General features: G+C 33.6%; 2 protein-coding genes across 3 annotated transcripts in view; one reads left to right on the top strand and one right to left on the bottom strand.

Moving 5' to 3' along the window:
• Positions 1-18,498, bottom strand: part of LOC127718473 (sodium-driven chloride bicarbonate exchanger-like) — a 67,200-nt gene that overhangs the window by 10,311 nt on the left and 38,391 nt on the right. For both annotated transcript variants that reach the window (XM_052224518.1, XM_052224519.1), the window contains exons 13-18: positions 17,076-17,189; positions 15,184-15,348; positions 13,838-14,016; positions 12,179-12,251; positions 8,237-8,305; positions 7,195-7,371 (exon numbers count right to left, since the gene is read on the bottom strand). In XM_052224518.1, coding sequence (XP_052080478.1) covers positions 7,195-7,371; positions 8,237-8,305; positions 12,179-12,251; positions 13,838-14,016; positions 15,184-15,348; positions 17,076-17,189 — 777 coding nt within the window. The remainder of the gene's footprint in view (positions 1-7,194; positions 7,372-8,236; positions 8,306-12,178; positions 12,252-13,837; positions 14,017-15,183; positions 15,349-17,075; positions 17,190-18,498) is intronic.
• Positions 1,443-5,825, top strand: LOC127718474 (uncharacterized). The gene is made up of 2 exons (XM_052224520.1): positions 1,443-1,498; positions 3,462-5,825. The coding sequence occupies exon 2, from the start codon at positions 3,466-3,468 to the stop codon at positions 4,375-4,377; it is 912 nt and encodes a 303-aa protein (XP_052080480.1). The 5' UTR covers positions 1,443-1,498; positions 3,462-3,465; the 3' UTR covers positions 4,378-5,825.

Genomic DNA, 18,498 nt, shown 5'->3' with positions numbered 1-18,498 from the left:
AACGCATATATTCGACATGTAAACAAACGAAACCCAACGTAAGAATACGTAACATTCAACAAAAGAAAATAAATTGGAACACCGATGTTAAACCACAAAAATAAAATGCAAGGTGGCAAAAAGACTATGCAACTGTTAACTGTTTTCTTTAAACACACTGCACTATCGGTAGACATTTATCGTGGATTTTATTATAACAAAATTACTGCTCCTTAACGATACGTTCGTAGAGTTTCGTCCGTTCGTAAGATGTTGAGAAACCTCTATTATGAGGCGCTGATTGGAGGACTGACAGTTCCCGATGATACCAATCGCACGTTATCATAGTACTTCGGTAATGGGATCATTCAAATGAAATATTTCGTCTGCGATTTTACAATTCATATAGTTAATACGAGGTCTAGATGTCTAGAGGAGGTTTACAGAATAGAGAATAATAGCCAAAAAAGTTAATGAATATATTTTATTTGCTTTCTATACAAATGTTCATCAATTTTTTGATGAATTCAGTCAGTAATATTTCAGAAAATAAAAGAGATAGATGCATTATATTTTTAAAATTTTCAGTTATAGTTCAACGAACCAAAGTTGTATGCAAAATTTTACCAAAATCTGTGACATAGCCCATTTACTGTAACTTGACCTTTAGTAAGTTTTGCTTGATGATCAATACCTGATTAAATATTTAATGCTTTAACAGAAATTAACCCATACATTTACTATCGTGTATTTTTATCTGTCATATCGACCCATATCTTATAATTACAGAAGTATAAATATGAGACAGATTCGAAAAACATCAGTACTACATGTATACTCAACAACCTAAATAAAGCACCACGTCTTCAATATAGTATAGTTGCAAAATTTCTAGTTTTCCTACAAATTTGCAAACCTCTTGTACATTTTAAGAATAACCGTCAAATTAATCTCTGTTAACAATGAAATTTTGCTTTTGTGGCGACACTGGGGATTTCATCCAAAAAGTCAAAAATCAAAAGTCTGAAATTATTAATTTTTAGGCTGGCTATAAGAAAAATTAAGAATCTGGAAGATAAAAGTCAAAAGATACACGCAACTTCAATTTTTTTAAATTTGGAAACATTTTTCTTTTTTTCCGGTTGAAAATGTGATTTTTGTAGATACAAATTTTTAAAATTTGCATTGTCATATAATTGATGTGTATTACTCGGAAAATATTATCAGAAAGTTTTGAATCATTTGAATCCTTTTTTTTTTTTTTTTTTTTGAAGAAAAAATTTACAAAGATATAGATAGGAATAAAAAGAAGAAATAAATCAATGGAGGTGGTTTGTATATTACGTTGTTCATTATACTACCCATTCAAGAGAACAACCTCGATTTAAATACCTTGAGTATTGATCTATTATTATGAATAGTAATTAGCCTTAACCTTAACAGTTAATTCCATACTACATAAATCACCTGCAATTATTTGTTTCGTTTCAATTGTTTGATTTATTTGGCATTTTACAAGGTAAGCCGGATATTTACAATTGTAAATACGTTTTGTTTTCTCCCGGTTTGATTTATTTAACGTTTTATAGGGTAAGTGAGTTACAAAAATGTACATGTAGTTATAATTGTAGATATATTTTCTCGTGTATGTACCATTTAGATAATTTTATGTAGTTGTGTACAAAGATGATTGTTATTGACATTACGCAAATCTGAATCAATATTTATTTGCTTTATGCAATACATAATAATACCAAACAAAACATGGTCATCAGGTTACTGGTCGTTACTAGTATATACAAAAAAGAAGATGTGGTATGATTGCCAATGAGACAACTCTCCACAAGAGACCAAATGACACAGAAATTAACAACTATAGGTCACCGTACGACCTTCAACAATGAGCAAAGCCTATACCGCACAGTCAGCTATAAAAGGCCCCGAAATGACAATGTAAAACAATTCAAACGAGAAACTTAACGGCCTAATTTATGTACAAAAAATGAACGAAAAACAAATATGTAACACATAAACAAAGGACAACCACTGAATTACAGGCTCCTGACTTGGGACAGGCATATACATACAGAATGTGGCGGGGTTAAACATGTTAGCGGGATCCCAACCCTCCCCCTAACCTAGGATATATAGTTCGATAAACTGCATACATATAACTTATAACTAATGCAGGGTCGACTTCGAACAAATGAAGATTGTTGATGGATGTCTGATTAACGTCCAGCGACAAAATAAATGCATATTCAGGACAAGAACATGCTTGCTAATGTTATAGGAATATCAACCTTCCTTTGTACTAGATCAAAACGATCAGCTGGACTTTTAATGTGTTAGTTCACCAGATAACAGTCCACTGAAAGACATGGCACTCTACCCGGAGACATTATTCTGATTCCTAGCTGAAAGGTCTTTGCTTCCCCTCCTTAATGTCGCGTACTTAGCGGAGAAGCATCAAATATCAATTTTAAAGTCTTAGGTTGGACCCAGCACTCCCGCACCCAAGGCGAACACGCTACCACGAGACCACCAAGGCGGTTGACTTCAAACGGAAGTACAGGCAACACATAAGATTTGTTTACAGACCAACTTAGTCTAGCATTTGATTATATAAAATATGGAAATATGGTATTTTATTATTTTGATTTAAATTAATTTTTTTTTATACATAGAAATAGAAGTTAAACCTTAACTCTTTTACCTTTATGTACAGAAGGAAGGTCTTGGCGTGGGTTTACAGAATAAAGAATGAGCCAAATCTACCAAAAAATCAACCCCTAAAAAAATTACCTAAAAATTGAAGAATACAGAAATGAATGACTCCCGATTCAGATTCGAATAGATAAATTACAGCTCATGATCACCTTATTGTTCCAATTTTCTTTTTTTTTTCTTTTTTTTTTTGTTATTTAATTTCTAATATTTATGTTAGGTGTTCTGTTGGCACATGTTTGTGTTTTGGTTTCAATTTCCATCTTTGCCATGGTGTTGTTTTTCCTCTTTTCACTTCTGACCCCAAGGGTGACTGATGTATACAAATATGGTCCTTTCTGATCTTCCTCCGACCGACAGCAAAACCCATGCCAAAGTGGGGTGTCCGTTCGGCTGTGCGGAATGTATATTTTCGCAGTAATCTCCAGTCAGAATTGGGACGTTAATCTTTTTCCTCGAATTGAAAGAGTGTTACGCTCTCTGAAGGTTACATAACCATTGTAATAACTCTATAAGGGTGACCAGCTGCAAGGTAACATGTCTACACCTAACTAGCATACCATTATTTTCCAGTGGCAATCCAAATTCCCGTCCTTTATCCCGGTCGACCCTTTTATATGACCTACCCTTTTGTATGTAATTGAATTTATTCTCTTTCTGAACATGCATGGCATAAATTATATTAACCACTTGGCGTAAAGCAAACAAACAATCTATTATTCAATCAATCCATCTTCGACTTCTTGATTTTTCAGACAAATGTTGTTATACAGACTCCTACGCGATGGTGAGAACGTGTCTGGGGGTATAGTCGCCAGGAATTCACAGTCCACAGTTTCTTTAATTGATCACATAGCCTCTAAACAGGGTACAAGCTGGTGGGGTGGAACAAAGTACATCTCTACGTGCCATAGTTTAGAGGCTGTGATGTCGTTTGCCATAAACAGTAGGGCAAAAGAATCGTCTGCTGTGAATGTACAGATTGCAGAAATCGATACGAGTACTTTACCTTCGGAAGTAGAAGTTATTGATTTATCGTCAAGGGAAAAGAGACGCGCATATCTGCAAAAGGAAGGCATAAAAAATACGGAAAATACAAAATTCCGAAGATTTGAGGATATCACTGAAACGTCTAAAGAAGTCACAATAGCCAGCTTTATACCACCACATTGTATAAAGTTGATCAGTAAAACAATAACCTCTAATTTACTCTTTAGACTTTTAAGAGATGAAGAAGTCAGTCTCATTCAAAACGGAGATTCGATTACAGCAAAATCGCTTCTATCAGAAACATCCGTTGTTGATCACGTGACCAGTGGTCTCCAATCAAATCCTTCAAAGTACATATCTACGTGTACGACAGTCGATATTGTAAAGGAATTTGCTGCAAATCTTGTGAAATCAAACAAAACGAAGACATCAAAAACTTTTCACATAGCTAAGATTGATGTCAACAAACTAATTCCCACACAGTTTGAAATCATTGACTTGTGCTCAGATGAAATCAGACGAAAACAAATAATGAAAGAACACGATGAAGTAAAGATTGCTAATTTTCACAAGGTGTGCGATAAATATAAAGTAGTATTATTAGTGGGTCACGTGCCTAGTCGTTGTATTGGCATTTTGAAATTGACATATAATTCTGCGAAAGACGATTGGTCTGAATAAAACACACCATAAACATTGTCATATCAAACATTTAAATAACTGAGGGGAAAGACGTTCGAGGATTCCTACTACCCTTCTATAGAATACAAAACCACCAGCAATCATTTTTTCCATCTGCAATTCGTCTGTGGAATGAACTACCATCTGCTGTCGTCACAGCTTCCACTTTGGAAGGATTCAAAGACAGCCTCCAGACACCTGCTTCATGTTAGATATCTCAGTTTTAATTGTATATAACACCACGATGGCTTTTAACCGGATTTGTGTACATAGTGTGTTGGAAAGATGTTTCCTGTGGGCAATGTGTAAATAGTCATTTGCGATAATACACCAGAGGTGGTATGCAAATTATTGGAAGAAGAAGAAAAAGAAGAAGAAGAGGACTCCTCGGTGTTATACCTGACGTTAAATCGTATCACATGATTGTTAAACAATTGGACACTGTTCAAGCCGATACATTTATTTTTTACTTCTCTATTATTCACCCTTTTCCTATCACACATTTTGTTATACAATTTGCGGAGGGGAAAGATGTCTGAGGACTCCTCATGATTTCACCTGACGTAAACATGTATCACATTGTTAAACAATTTGAAGAAGTCGTCATATTCAACTTTGTCTAATATTTGAAAAAGGAGATATGCCCATCTTGTTGACGCATCTAGTTTTAATCTTTGCTGAATTGGTATGATTCAGGGTGCGCTCGGTTTGCGAGTTCCAGACGATCGGAATAGACGGAATAAACCGGAAGTTCATTAGAACAATACAGAACTGTGTTTTGAACGCGTTCCAAGTGTGCCGAAAAATATTAGGGGCAGACAGAATTCAAAATGACGGAGAAGGGAACTCAATGGTAGAGATACAGTAATCATAGCTTTCAGTGAAATAAAAAATGCAAATTGATAATCAGTTCAATCAAGGATTTGTATAGTAAAACTATACAGTCATATGATTCTTATTATATATATCAACGTATTTGATCCTAAAAGCCTGATTTTAAGTGAAATATGCAATTAAAGTGTCTTTTTCTGTCAGACTAACACGTTATCGTGGCCGTCCGATGTCTTTTTCGTATAATGATAATTATGACGACTTTGAAGTCAGAATTTTTTATTTGGACACTAAAAAAATGTCATGTTTTGTTCGGAAAGGTCAATAGATGCAGCCTACGGAAAGATACAGACCGTGCAAGGCCCTCATGGGTAGTCAAGGTCGTTAAAAAACCCCTCGTCGACGGAAAAGTGAAGCCATGCAGTTGCAATTAAGTTTTGCCTCTCGAAAATGCTAATTATTATCTCGTAAATTCGTATGTATTGTTATTAATTAAATAAAATAAAAGAGTAAACAATAAAAAAACACAACCTAAAATTCACAGGCCGAGCTAGTTGTTATGGTAGGACGAGTTTGTTATGGTCCGAGTTTGCTATAGGCCGAGCAGATCAGATAAGAATTCACAAATTGGGGTTTTTACCCACCATTTTTATGTAATTGAGTGAAATAGTTTTTTCAATTGCATTATTAAATCCAATTCACCCCTCCAGCAAATATCAAATTGGGGTTTTCACTACCATGCTCCTTATTGTATTGGGTTTTTCATCATCAAGATATTGAATTTAGGCATGTTTTAATGAAATTATATCAAACCGAGATGTTCATCCATCTTTAATATGTTTCTTTCATTATATGTGATAGCTGTTTTATTTGGTTTATTCCCTGATAAGCAATTGTTCGTTTAATTTGTGCCTGAATTGTTTCAACCGTTTGACTGTTTTGTATTTTCTCTCAACTTAATATATAAACTGGTGTCACTGGTTGGACAGTAACTGATTACTTTTCTAGAGCACTTCCGATCACCCTTCGGTTTATTTGGGGTAGGTGTGGCTAAGTTTTTAGATTTGTATGTAGTACTTGTGAACATTAGATCTTGTGAGACAGTTTTGCCAGTCCTATCAACTGTTCGCCACACTTACTTTTTTTTAAAATAATAAATAGTTCCCAGTTGGATAGAAAAACACTCATTTAAAACTAAAATAATACTTGAATGTTTCCGTTTAACTTTATTTACATGAAATTATCTGATCATTAGTTGTCCTATATTAGAATTTTTGATTTCCAATGCTTTTTAACTACATTGTATATAATAGAATAGGCCTTTCACTATTCCTGCATCACTGATTAGTCATATGGAGACGAAACCCGTGTTTGTCGTACTAACAATATTCTCGTTAAGGCGCGTATTCTCGCCCTGGACGCATGGTTTTCTGTCTGGACGCGCCTTTGCATGAACCCGTGTGTCCGAGGAACGCTTCCTGATAAAAACCTGTTTACATCAGCACGTTTAACTTTTTGAGCAATGGACAATTCCAACAGGGACCCAGATCAACTATTTGCATGATGTAACGCTCTATTTGTAAAACGACAGGATATTTCCAATTATAAATATTACGGAAATAGATTTACTCGACGATAATGTACAGATAAAGGTAAAAAAAAAAAGCACACAAAAACGACTAGAAGGGTTGAGACCGCATGATTTTGACATATAATTGGGTTTTCTTTTGCATGAATTGGGTTTTTGAACGCTGCAATCGTCAATTGCATTGGGTTTTCAATTGTTTTTATTGCGTGATCACGCAAATATGCAGCTTATCTGGAGCTCTGGGGCGCCGAGCTTGTTTTAGGCCGAGTTCATCAGCAGTGAGATACATCCGGTTCCAATTCGTTCGATTAACGTCTGGATTCGGAACAGACGGAAATAGTAAACGACCTTCAAATTTGAACCGGAAGTAATGTTCGGTTCTCGCTAATAGTACTTACCATTATGGGAAATCCTATTGATATTTCCTTGACACTCTTAACAATCCAGAGTATACCTAAACATCCGCACTGTATACCGGTAAATATATGAACTTTCTGGAGTGGCACATGACGGAGATATTTATAGTCCGGTTGATATTTTTGTGGCGTTATCAAGAGAAGAAATCTATCTTTTAGCTACAAAAATAATGCACATAATAAATAAGAAAATCAAATTTGCATCATATATTTATTTTCATTTTTAACAGGGTTCCAAAAGAAATGTGTATAGGCAAACTTATAACATGAGTGTCTGGATAGGGTTTACAGATCAGGGGAAGATGGGGTTCTAAGGGAGCTACCATTTGATTTTTATGGGGGGGGGGGGGGGGCTAGGATAAAAAATTCTGTCCTGCCTTTTTATTTTTCACTCTGTTCGGTCCTGCCCTTTTTTTTAAAGTTTTACCTAAATTGTCATCCTGACTTTTTTTTGCAGGTTTCTCATCCTGCCTTTTTTTTACTCAAAACTCCTGTCCTGCCTATTTTTTTTCAAATTTCATCCTAGCCCCCCCCCCCCCCCCCCCCCCATAAAAATTAAATGGTAGCTCCCTAAGATTTAAAGACTAGAGAATAATAGGCAAAATAAACAAAGAATAGAGAAAATGGTTAAAAAAAATTTAAAAATGAAATAAAGGACCCTCACCCCATCCGACCCTCACACCATGAATGTCTTTTAAATATACGTGGTTTAAGCTGACTTAAACAAACATGGGTCTCGTCACTTTACTTGTACCTGTGCTCTGTTTGTTTCCTTAACTGGTTTTTATTGTATGTTCTTTTATGCTGAACATTGTATAACTAAGATTAAAAGGGGAAAGTGCTAAAATAATGGATGATATGGCCTTTTGTTCAAGGGTCTGTTCGATTCCAAATCAGGAAAAACAATTCGTACAAATGAATCTGCAACAACGTCAGTACCTAAAATCTATACGTCAATAACATCACGTATTATTTGTGATTAGAAGTTGATACGGAATATCAATAAATTATTATTGCAAATTACCTGCATTCCTTTGAGTGAAGCAACTCCCATGTAAAAAAATACGCCGTAGAGAACTGGCATAGGAATATACTGAAAGTGTAATATTTCAATGATTATTAATGAATATATTTTAACTGACCGGATAGGGTATAAATTGATACATAACTTTGCAATTTACGTTTAAGGATGTAGTCCGAAGAAATAAAAAAAAATGTTATTTAACTTTCTACTAACCCCATATTAAGTATACAGGGACTTCATTCGGTCGTTTTTAACCAATGATATTCCCAGAAATGTATAGGCGGTAAGAGAATTGTGAATGTACAATATGTACGATATTCATGATATGGGTTTTATTTGTTGCAATGAATCCTTAACGTACAGAAAGTGTGGAATTCTTCCTACAATAGGCATCACATCTAACGGCCCTTCTCCGATCGAACGTGACTACGTATTTATGCATCCATCACAACCAATGCAAACGGCCGCCGTTAGCATGGGTTTTGCTCGCAGACAGTTACGCCTACTCTAAGTAACTATATTTATATATACTGATCGACCCTTAGTTTAAAACCATATTCTTGTAAATTAGGTGACATAAAATAAAATAGCATTTTAATATCTACTATTTCCCTTGCAGCATATATATTGATTTTTTTACAGAAAACAATGCACCATAGCTTAACCTGAAAGTGGCTCAACTTCAGCTATAACACTCAATCTGTTATTTCTACCACTTCCGTTTTACCGTTCACATATGAGATCCTATTACATTGGTGGATCCAGGGGGTTACTGGGGCTGAAACTCTGTTTTTTCATTCTATTTTTTACAGAGGATGACCTTCAGGTCATTCCGATGTATTGCTATCGCCTAAATTTCCATTATGCAAATTAGTTTTGGGATTTCAACCGATCTATAAAAATTATAGATCCGCGGTCATTACAAGGGAAAAAAGTGCATTTTTATACCTGCGATTCCGTTTTCCGTTCGTACGATGTTTCATCAAAAAATGGAATCATTTCAGTTGTTGATTTAGTACTGAAAATTTGACTGAAATATCTCCTTTTAAATACGGTTTTATATGTTTAATTGGTGTTTAAGAAAGAGGTCAGGTTCTCATGTTCATTCATAAAATTATCGTTCATTCATTCATGAATTAATCGTAAAATCAAAATCACTACACAGGTCACACAGGTTGTATACGTAATGTCAAATGATTACCTGTAATCTAAAAATAAACAAACTTAACTGACTCCCCTTACTAAAGTGTGTGATAACATTTTGTGAGGAAATTCGATGTTTGCTATACCACTGTTCATTTCAACGCACTTTATGACGATACCACTTTATCAATATGAATGAAATTTTTTGCAGTGTTTTAAGAAATAATTTTACTTTAAAATCGCGTATCATTTGTGAACTATTAAATGTTTTACAAGGACGAATTTTCTGTATAAAGTCAATGATTGTGTGAACTTTTGAAGCCCAAACTTTTTATAGCCTTAAATACGCTAATGAAAGATCCGAAAACTATATATATATAGTTACCCATACAGAACGACATGTTTTTGAAATTGTAGCAAAACTTTTGGTTGACAAATTTTAATTCGTTATTGCATAAATATTAACTTGAAATATCTGTCATTTTCTCCCTACCAAGTTTACCCCTATTACTCATTATGATGTGGACTGGACATTGTTATTGAATCTTATGCAATTTGATTGGATTAAGTTTTTACTAGATTACCTTCAAACTGTTCATGCTTTTTCGTACGAGTATATCGATTAAATCAGAGCGTGCATGAATGTGTAAAGTAAATTAAATGACCTGCAAACTGGACACTGGACCAGTCCATATTGCGTTTTATCAATGAATAGATTTTTTTTTGTATTTTCCAAATTACAGGGCCAACAAAGGGCATAAAATCAGATACAATTGATTTACATAATTGGTAACAACAACAATAATAGCGGCATATGAATAGGTATGAAAGGTAACAATTGCCACTTTTTATCTTTTCACATAATTTTCCACATACACATTAGATAAATTATTTTTGATAGCCTATTGCGGAGAAAAAAGAGAAAGTTTACTGTATTAACGTTCTATTCCATTAAATACGCCATTTTTCGCAGAAAAACATTTTATGCACGGCTACGCCAGGTAAAATTGTTGTTTATCCTAACAAAAAAATACAATTTTCAGTTTCATTAGAATATTATAATAATAATAAATCCCAAATTTATGTAGTCATTAGATAAAGTCCTTATATGTCCGATCTGCCTATTTTTGGACATCAAAAGACAATACGATCGTTTTAAGGTCAATTTCGTCTACCTCACACAATCTTGTTAGGCACTATAATGAAATGGACCTGAAATTTATTTCACATGTTTCCTGAAAATTGATAAATATCAAAGCAACATAGAGCTGTTTGTTCTAGTTCGTATAATGACAATTTAATGTCATGTTTGTTTGTGATGACCCCCCTTTTCGGGATTGCATCAGAATTATAGTTATCTCGTATCGCATGAGGATGACACATATCAACTGAGCAATTATGTTTGGGACTTAGTTTTAAGAAATGATGTCAAAGTAACATTATGAAAATATTTTAGTAAGCTGAAATATATTTTTATTTTTTACATATTTATGTCTTGTAAGATATTTTATTTCTTGCCCGTTTTTCAACATTTGCGTCTGGAAAGTTGAAATGTTTTAACTGAATGGTTAATTTAAATTAATTATGAAAATTGTTAAAATTAAATCAATAAAGGAAATTATTGCCCAGTTACAAACACTACCAGGGGACAATCCATATTGATTTTTTTTAGTTATATGTTTCAGCACATGTATAATTAACCCCAACTTTAGCCTGGTAAACTTGTTGTCTCCTTGTGAAATATAAAACATATTTAAAATGATTTCCTGCTAAAGTCTTTTATTGATATAAAGTTAAAACCGTCTTGCTTCTCACTAGTCAACACTCTTGTCCTGTCAGGTTTAATTCTTATATATATGGATGAAAAATAAAAGTCCACAAAGCATTAACATGGCAGCAATTGCTTTTACAGCCTTTAAGGCTTTGATTTTTTTTACAGAAGAGTGTCCACCATGCACTTGCACTGCACTATAATGATAGTAGAATAGAATGATATACAAATAGATGAAAATTATATATACATGCAACCGTAATATTAATATAATATATAACAACAAACCAGTGTATTCTCTGGAACTATTATTATATTAGTATAATAGTCTAAGGTATACTGATTTGTATCACTACAATATAATAGTTATTACGGTGAGGTTGAATTTCCTGTCATTTATTCATCATCCAAGCAGGAACTTGTATCAGAAAAAAAAATCTCTGTAAATTAACCTCAGTTTCAGGTATAGAGATGTGATCTGTTTCTGTGACATGTGCTTTTGACCATACACAAGAACCTGCGGTCATCCGATGTTCAGTACTTCAGTACTTTGATTTTAATTCTGTGAACGTTTCATGGTGTTTTGGAGGTTCGAACCTCACCACTTTCAAAATGACTGGATCAGTGCCTGTATTACAATACCAATACACAATGTTTAATCATTTGCAATCTATTTTAATGAGGGTGGTCAATGTTGAGATACGGTAGACTTAAACTTCGCCATTGCATTACTGGTATTGATGGTTCATGCTCTTTTGATACAAGGACCATTAGCACACACAATATTAGATAATTTTGTTTTACTAACAAAGGTGCGGTTCCAGCCAGTTTGAAGAGGGGGAGGTCCCGACCCCGGGAATACCATGATGAAACGTTCACATGAATTTAAAAGAAGAAAAAGAAGAAAAAAAGGGGGAGGTCCCAACCCCTGGACCCCCTGGATCCGTCAATGTAACACTTGCATCGACTGTAACGAATAATAATTTATAACCTCAACGCAGTGGCAGCTAATATGTTTTTAATGTTACCTTTAATATTGATGTTATCAAAACGGCCAATCCACTAAACACACCAACCAATAATGCTGTTACCCGCTGCTCTCTACAAAACATGGCGGTTTTTTTTTAAGTATAAAATAGTGCTAACAATAGAATATCTTGTCAATTCGAAATGTTTTTTTAGTTATGTCCCTTAGATCATATCCCTCTGTTGTTTACATCAACATTTGTCTTTTTGAACCTCGACCTGATTTCTAAACAAACATCAGTACATTATCTCTATACATTTTTCAACAGGAAAGTTGAAATCTAAATGTATGGGAAATAATTTGACATAATCTTGAGAATTCCATCTGGTTTTATAAACTTGTGAGACCGAAACTTTTAGAAGTCAAAAATAACAAACATTTGATTTAGTTTTGAGAGTTATATTCTATGATATGTTTCACTGTCGTGCTGTTTCTATATTTAGTGGTCTCAAATATTCATATCATGTTTTCATTTACTGACTAGGATTTTCAGTTTTCCTACCAAAGGTCGGTAGTTCTCTCCGGGCACTCCGGCTTCCTCCACCAATAAGAACTGACCGCCACGAAATAGCACAATAGTATTGAAAGTGGCGTTAAACACCAATCAATCAATCAATCAATCATGTTTTCATTTCAAACTTTCTGATACAGTCAATAATATGGATTGGATTATTCATATATACTGATTGTTTTTAAAATTGGAAGTGTCTCACAGTTCGACAACAGAAATGTATTTATACACTATAATTGTATAGTGTCTCATCAGTTTTGACTCAATGAGTTTTAACAAAAGAAACACGACGGTTGTCACGAGCGGAGCAGAAACGATATTTACCTACCCTTCCAGGGCACACAAGTTCACATTTTTTTCAATGTAATTTGATTTGACGAACGGTGGTTTCCTTTTCTATATTAATGAAAGGTTAATGACTTTCGGTACATCTTCAAGTTTTTTTTAAACTGTTGATTCATTACCTTTCGTGGATTTCGTGGGTATAGTCGAATCACGAATTTAATTGTTCAGCGAAGTACAAATTATCTATAAGCGTTTATCTAGACCTTGGTAAAACCACGAAGTCAAATATCAATAATTACATTACATGTATGTTTCATTATAATACGTTATTTTGATTTGCTAACAGCAATCTCGCGTCATTCTGAAATTAACCTTCATTTCAAAATGAAATGTAACATTCATGATGACACGAGCTTCCCAATAAAGTGCACAGGCAAATAAAGAAAAACTTGATATAAATCGTGTTTTCATGACCCTAGCAAAAAAATGTAATTATAAGTATTGAATGCTTCTTTTTGTAATTTTATAGGGTTGTAAAAGCGTTGACCGTGCGCACATGTTTAGAATGAAGCGCTTCCGCGTCCGCGCTTCATACAAAATGTACTTCGATCAACGCTTTTACCCCCAATAAACTTACAAAAAGAAGCATTCAATTCTTAAATGAAATCATATTTTCTTCAATCAACGGAAATTGGTACCCACGAAAATGAATCAATCCACAGTAACTTTAAAAGGTTTTTCTACCCAATTCTAATGAGTCTCCCCCCCCCCCCCCCCCCCCCCCCCCCCCCCAGTAGGTTTTACGTGGTAATTAGACGGGTACATTGTATGCTTATTTTAAATCAATTTATTCCCAAATTTTACCTAACTCCAAGGAATGTTGGTTTCTCTCCTGGTGCTGTACATTCGGACTCCTTCCTTAAACTCATCACGTGAGCCATTGCCGAGACCGTTGCTGCAACATACCATGGTAGCCCAAGAAATGATAACATCACAATTAGTACTGCTACTACTAGCATGTCCAAATGGTATCCACCTCCTTTCTGTAAGATTTTTATAGATCTATATGCAATACCTATTTATGTTAAGTAATTAGTCTTTGTTAAAAAAAAAACATGCGCTAGGTGAAACGAAATCTGAAATAAACGTATGATGAGCACAGAAATAAAAATTGGTAAACAACAATGATTTTAGAATGTTAAAAGAAATAATATAAATATATGTCAGCCTGGCGTATCTAATGCGTTTTGCTAAGTTGTCTCTTTAAATGCAAGTAGTTTGATATCCATCAAATGCGTCTTAAGAGAATATTCTAAACCGGATGTGTCGAGATGGTTCCTCACCTGCTGTAAAGTACAATTTTCTAAATCAGAAGTCTATAATTCCGTAAATAGTAGTTTTTTATTTATTTATACTGAAATACATAGTACCATTATAAATTGATAGACCAAACATTCAGCTCCAGCTCTAAATGTATAGACATGACGGACGTACAGTCTGAACAACTGTTGGATTTCAGAAAGACGGAATGCCTGATCACTGAGTAGCGGAATCATCCAAATAGTTTCCAATTGAACTGATGGAAAATTAAGGATGTTCTTTATTCTGTTTCATAATAACAAGCTTTTTAAAAGTTATAAATCGAAAGCATTTGAATAAAGGAACTTAAAAAGCAGAACAATTTAATGGGTGTGATTGTTTACGAGATAAATAAGCCATTGAAAATTTGGCGTGAAGTGATTCTCTCTAGATGTTTCGTACATTTAACATTGGCACCTTTTTTCTTTCAAAAAAACTACGAAAAAATAACAAGGATTTTATGAGATTTTTCAAATATGGCTTTTGAAACTACATGTAATAAAATTATGAAAAGAAAAGTTGGAGTTAGTGGATAAAACCAGAGGATTCCGAATATCTGGCAAAAATTCAAAAACAAGAGGAGCAAACATCCTTAAAATACATTGTTTTTGCATTTAGTAAATAAAAAAACACTTTCTATTTGTGCTCTTTTAATAATATATCTAATAGTTACGCTAACTTGAGCTTATGGATGATATTTGTTGATCCATAAAGATCAAGAATGTCGTCATATTTATGCTTGCTACTGAGTTTATCAAAAAATTTAATGATGGAGATTAAGATGCCTTTGTTTTTGCATAAAGTAAAATAACACGTTTTAATTGACTCTTTTTACAATGTATTGATAGTACCTTGAGCTTATTTTCTTTTCTATTGACAATCACGGATGTGATCTGTTGATCCATAAAGATCAAGATTGTTGTCAGAAGGGCGGGTAATGCCGTCACCAAGATTAACCACCATGGATTCTTATCACTGATAGGGTTTATAAACCATCCTCTTCCAGGCTTTGTAGGCTGTAAATTATAATATACACATGAGGGTCTGGGTGGAGGTTCTTTAGTTCTGTATTCTTTTTTTATGTCATTTTTCTCTAACCTTCATTAAATTTGCACAGTATTCTATATTCTTTATTTTTTGCCCTATTTTTCTCCTTTTTTTTTGCCTATTTTTCTGTTGATTTTGCCTATTATACTCTAATGTGTAAACCCCATCCAAAACGTGCAAATACTTCTATGTTCTATAGATTAAAAATTTACATGAGAAACAGATATGATTTAAAGTGCAGTTTTTTATATATATATAGAATTTCATGAGATTGTGTTGTATTCTTTTTTAAGTCAGTCTGATTGAACGAAAGATGGTATGTCCACGCTTATCTTACCCTAACCCTAACCCTAACAACTGAAAGTAAAACAAAGTACTTTCAGATCCTGCTTAATTAAGGAAGTTCGCTACTCAGTTTCAAAATAACAAGCTTTCCATAACACTAGTATATATTGATAGGGGATTAATAAAGGAACAAAAAGAGCAAAAATAAAATATAGGTCAGTGTGCTTGTTTTCGAGATATTAGCCATTGAAATATTGGCGGGAAAATATCCTCTCTTGATTTTTCATATCTATATCAATGACAAGTTAAAGTTCTCAAAAACTGTTAAAAAATAATTAAGATTTTATAAGACTTTTACAGATGGCTTATAATTATGCATGTAAAAGATTTTTAAAAAGAAAAATGGGGGTCAATGGGCAAAATTTTTTAAGGCATTCAAATAGATAAAACCAGAGGATTCCGAAAATCTGACAAAAATTCCAAAAATATGACAAGCGAACTTCCTTAAGTTTGGTAGGACAATAACGTTACTCTGTGTCATCAGAGGCTAAAGGCTCATATTCCCTGTCAATGTTTTTATAGGTGATAAAAAAATCTGTGAAAATTTCGTGTTTACGTAGCAATTTTCTAAAATTACCTTCGTATAAGAAACGCTCAAAACCTCGACATTTTGATTGTTTGTAATTTGAATGATTTCTTATCGTTAGAATCCTCATTTACATAACAGAATAACATTTACATATTACGTTTACATTTTCATTCGCGATCTATATCTTTTTTCTCAACAAACTATATACAGTTGAATGGTACAGAGAACAATCCACAATTATTAAAAAGTGTGCACCACAGTTTTTATGTTATTTCGAATAGACAGAAAAAATTATGTCTATGAGCTGATAAACAAAACAACGTCAGCCAATCGGAAGACGCGTTACATCCAAAATTAAATTATTATGCTATAGAGGACAGTTTCAAACATTTACCCCGTCTTTCTTAATTTTGTCCAAAATAATAAAATTCTTGTTTTTATTTGTATTTCGAGAGGAAACCTTCTAAGATCGCTATATACCACAAAAGACGGTGTTGATGATTTAAGTTGTAAAAGCATCTTACAAAACTTTAAGTGAACCCTTTCAATGATATCGTTGTTACCTGTTCCCCATATTTCGCAACCGTACAAAAGAGCGGGAACGACCATTTTATCAAATAGGTCTAACTGTATTTTAATAGAAAAATTGTGTAATCTTCCAAGCTTTAAAACCTCATACATGACTTAAATTAGGCCTTTACAAGATGCTTCTTCCTTTGCTATTTTAAAGTTTCCATTACGGTTAAGTAAAACTCCTATCTATCAATGTAAATTGGATATTGTAAGTCAAAGTACAGTAACGTCACACTAGTGACCACTCACCTTAAATACAGATGGAACATTCAATTTAGGTGTTGGTACACCAAACCCTGCATCCAATGCCACCATCGATACAATGGCAATCAGAACACTAAAGTCACTCACTGTTTGTCTTACCTAAACACATGAATATTCATATCAAATATTGACCAAAATTGACAATAGTTAATTGAAAGGGGTGACACGTTTTTGGATATGGGATATAGGGGTACAAAAAGTGAGGATGTAGGATATAAGGGTTAAAAAGTGGGACCGAAGAAAGAGAAGGAAATATTAAGGGAAGTGGGAACAAATTACAAAACTATTTGGGAAATGAGCATACGGCGACCTTTAGTTGCTTACATCCTCGTCTTTTGGGCTATTGATAGTTGTCTCATTGCCAAAACTAAAAATACCACATCACCTTATTTTTATACTAATCTACTAGAACACACCCGTAACATCGCACGTCAGTGACTGAATTAAAGAACCTACGCCTTATTTTAAGCCTGCATTTTTAGTGTTCGTATTGTCATCTGATAATGTCATGCTAGTTATAAGGTGCACAGTTTTCTCTGATTTCAAAATCTTTCTGTTTGAACCCGTCCTGGTTTTCTTACTGCAACCGGAAACTACATGTGACATATACTATTGTTATCGCTACCAGATTCGACCCGGAACTTGTTAATTATTTGGAAAACAAAAGGGCCTGGATTTTCAAATAGTTTCCTACTTTACCATCTTACCATTTTATGACTTATTAGGACCTAAATTAATTAATTTTTTGCAAAGTTTTAAGATATCAAGTACCTTTAAAGAATAATGACAAGATCCCAAATAAGGTAATTTTAAACTGTGAAGGAAAACTTGTGTATATATGTTGAATTGTTCTAAACCCCAACCCTTTTACATAAGTCTTATAAAATAACCTTTTCATTATAAATTCTGATGTACGTATAGCACCTTTAACTAACAATTATAAGAAAGTTTAATTTAAGACCACTTAAATTCTAAATTCTTATTTGTAAATATATCCAGTTCTTACTTAACTTGTTCTTACACCTCAGCACATTATGAATATTATTTTTAAAATTGTATGATGACAATCCTATGAATTAATTATAATATTAATTATTTAGTAATTATTATTGCCTAAATTCAGTCATCTGTACATAATTAAATGTCTCCTTATGTTTTAAGGTGTATATAGTTGCTACAATTATACCCTATGGGTAGTGCTCCACAATTAATGGAGGAATATACAAGAAACTGAACTGAACCTGGAATGTTGTAAGTTTTAACCAACACCATTGTCCTATATTAGTTATATATAAAGTTGAATTCTTTGATTCGTCGTTTTTACGTCATGCCGGCTTGCAAATTGGACCTTGTTTTAGTAGTAAAGATATTATAGCTGGCCCCTTAAACAAAAATGTGTACTAGTTCA

This window comes from Mytilus californianus, unplaced genomic scaffold (genome assembly GCF_021869535.1).
Source record: "Mytilus californianus isolate M0D057914Y unplaced genomic scaffold, xbMytCali1.0.p SCAF_10, whole genome shotgun sequence".
NCBI classification, from domain to species: Eukaryota; Metazoa; Mollusca; class Bivalvia; order Mytilida; family Mytilidae; genus Mytilus; species Mytilus californianus.
The sequence above is the reverse complement of the archived record's forward strand: the minus strand, read 5'-3'. Positions and strand labels throughout refer to the sequence as shown.

What these genes read in the sequence shown, in the direction of transcription:
- LOC127718474 (XM_052224520.1), top strand. Translation starts at nt 3,466, where the DNA reads ATGTTGTTATACAGACTCCTACGCGATGGTGAGAACGTGTCTGGGGGT.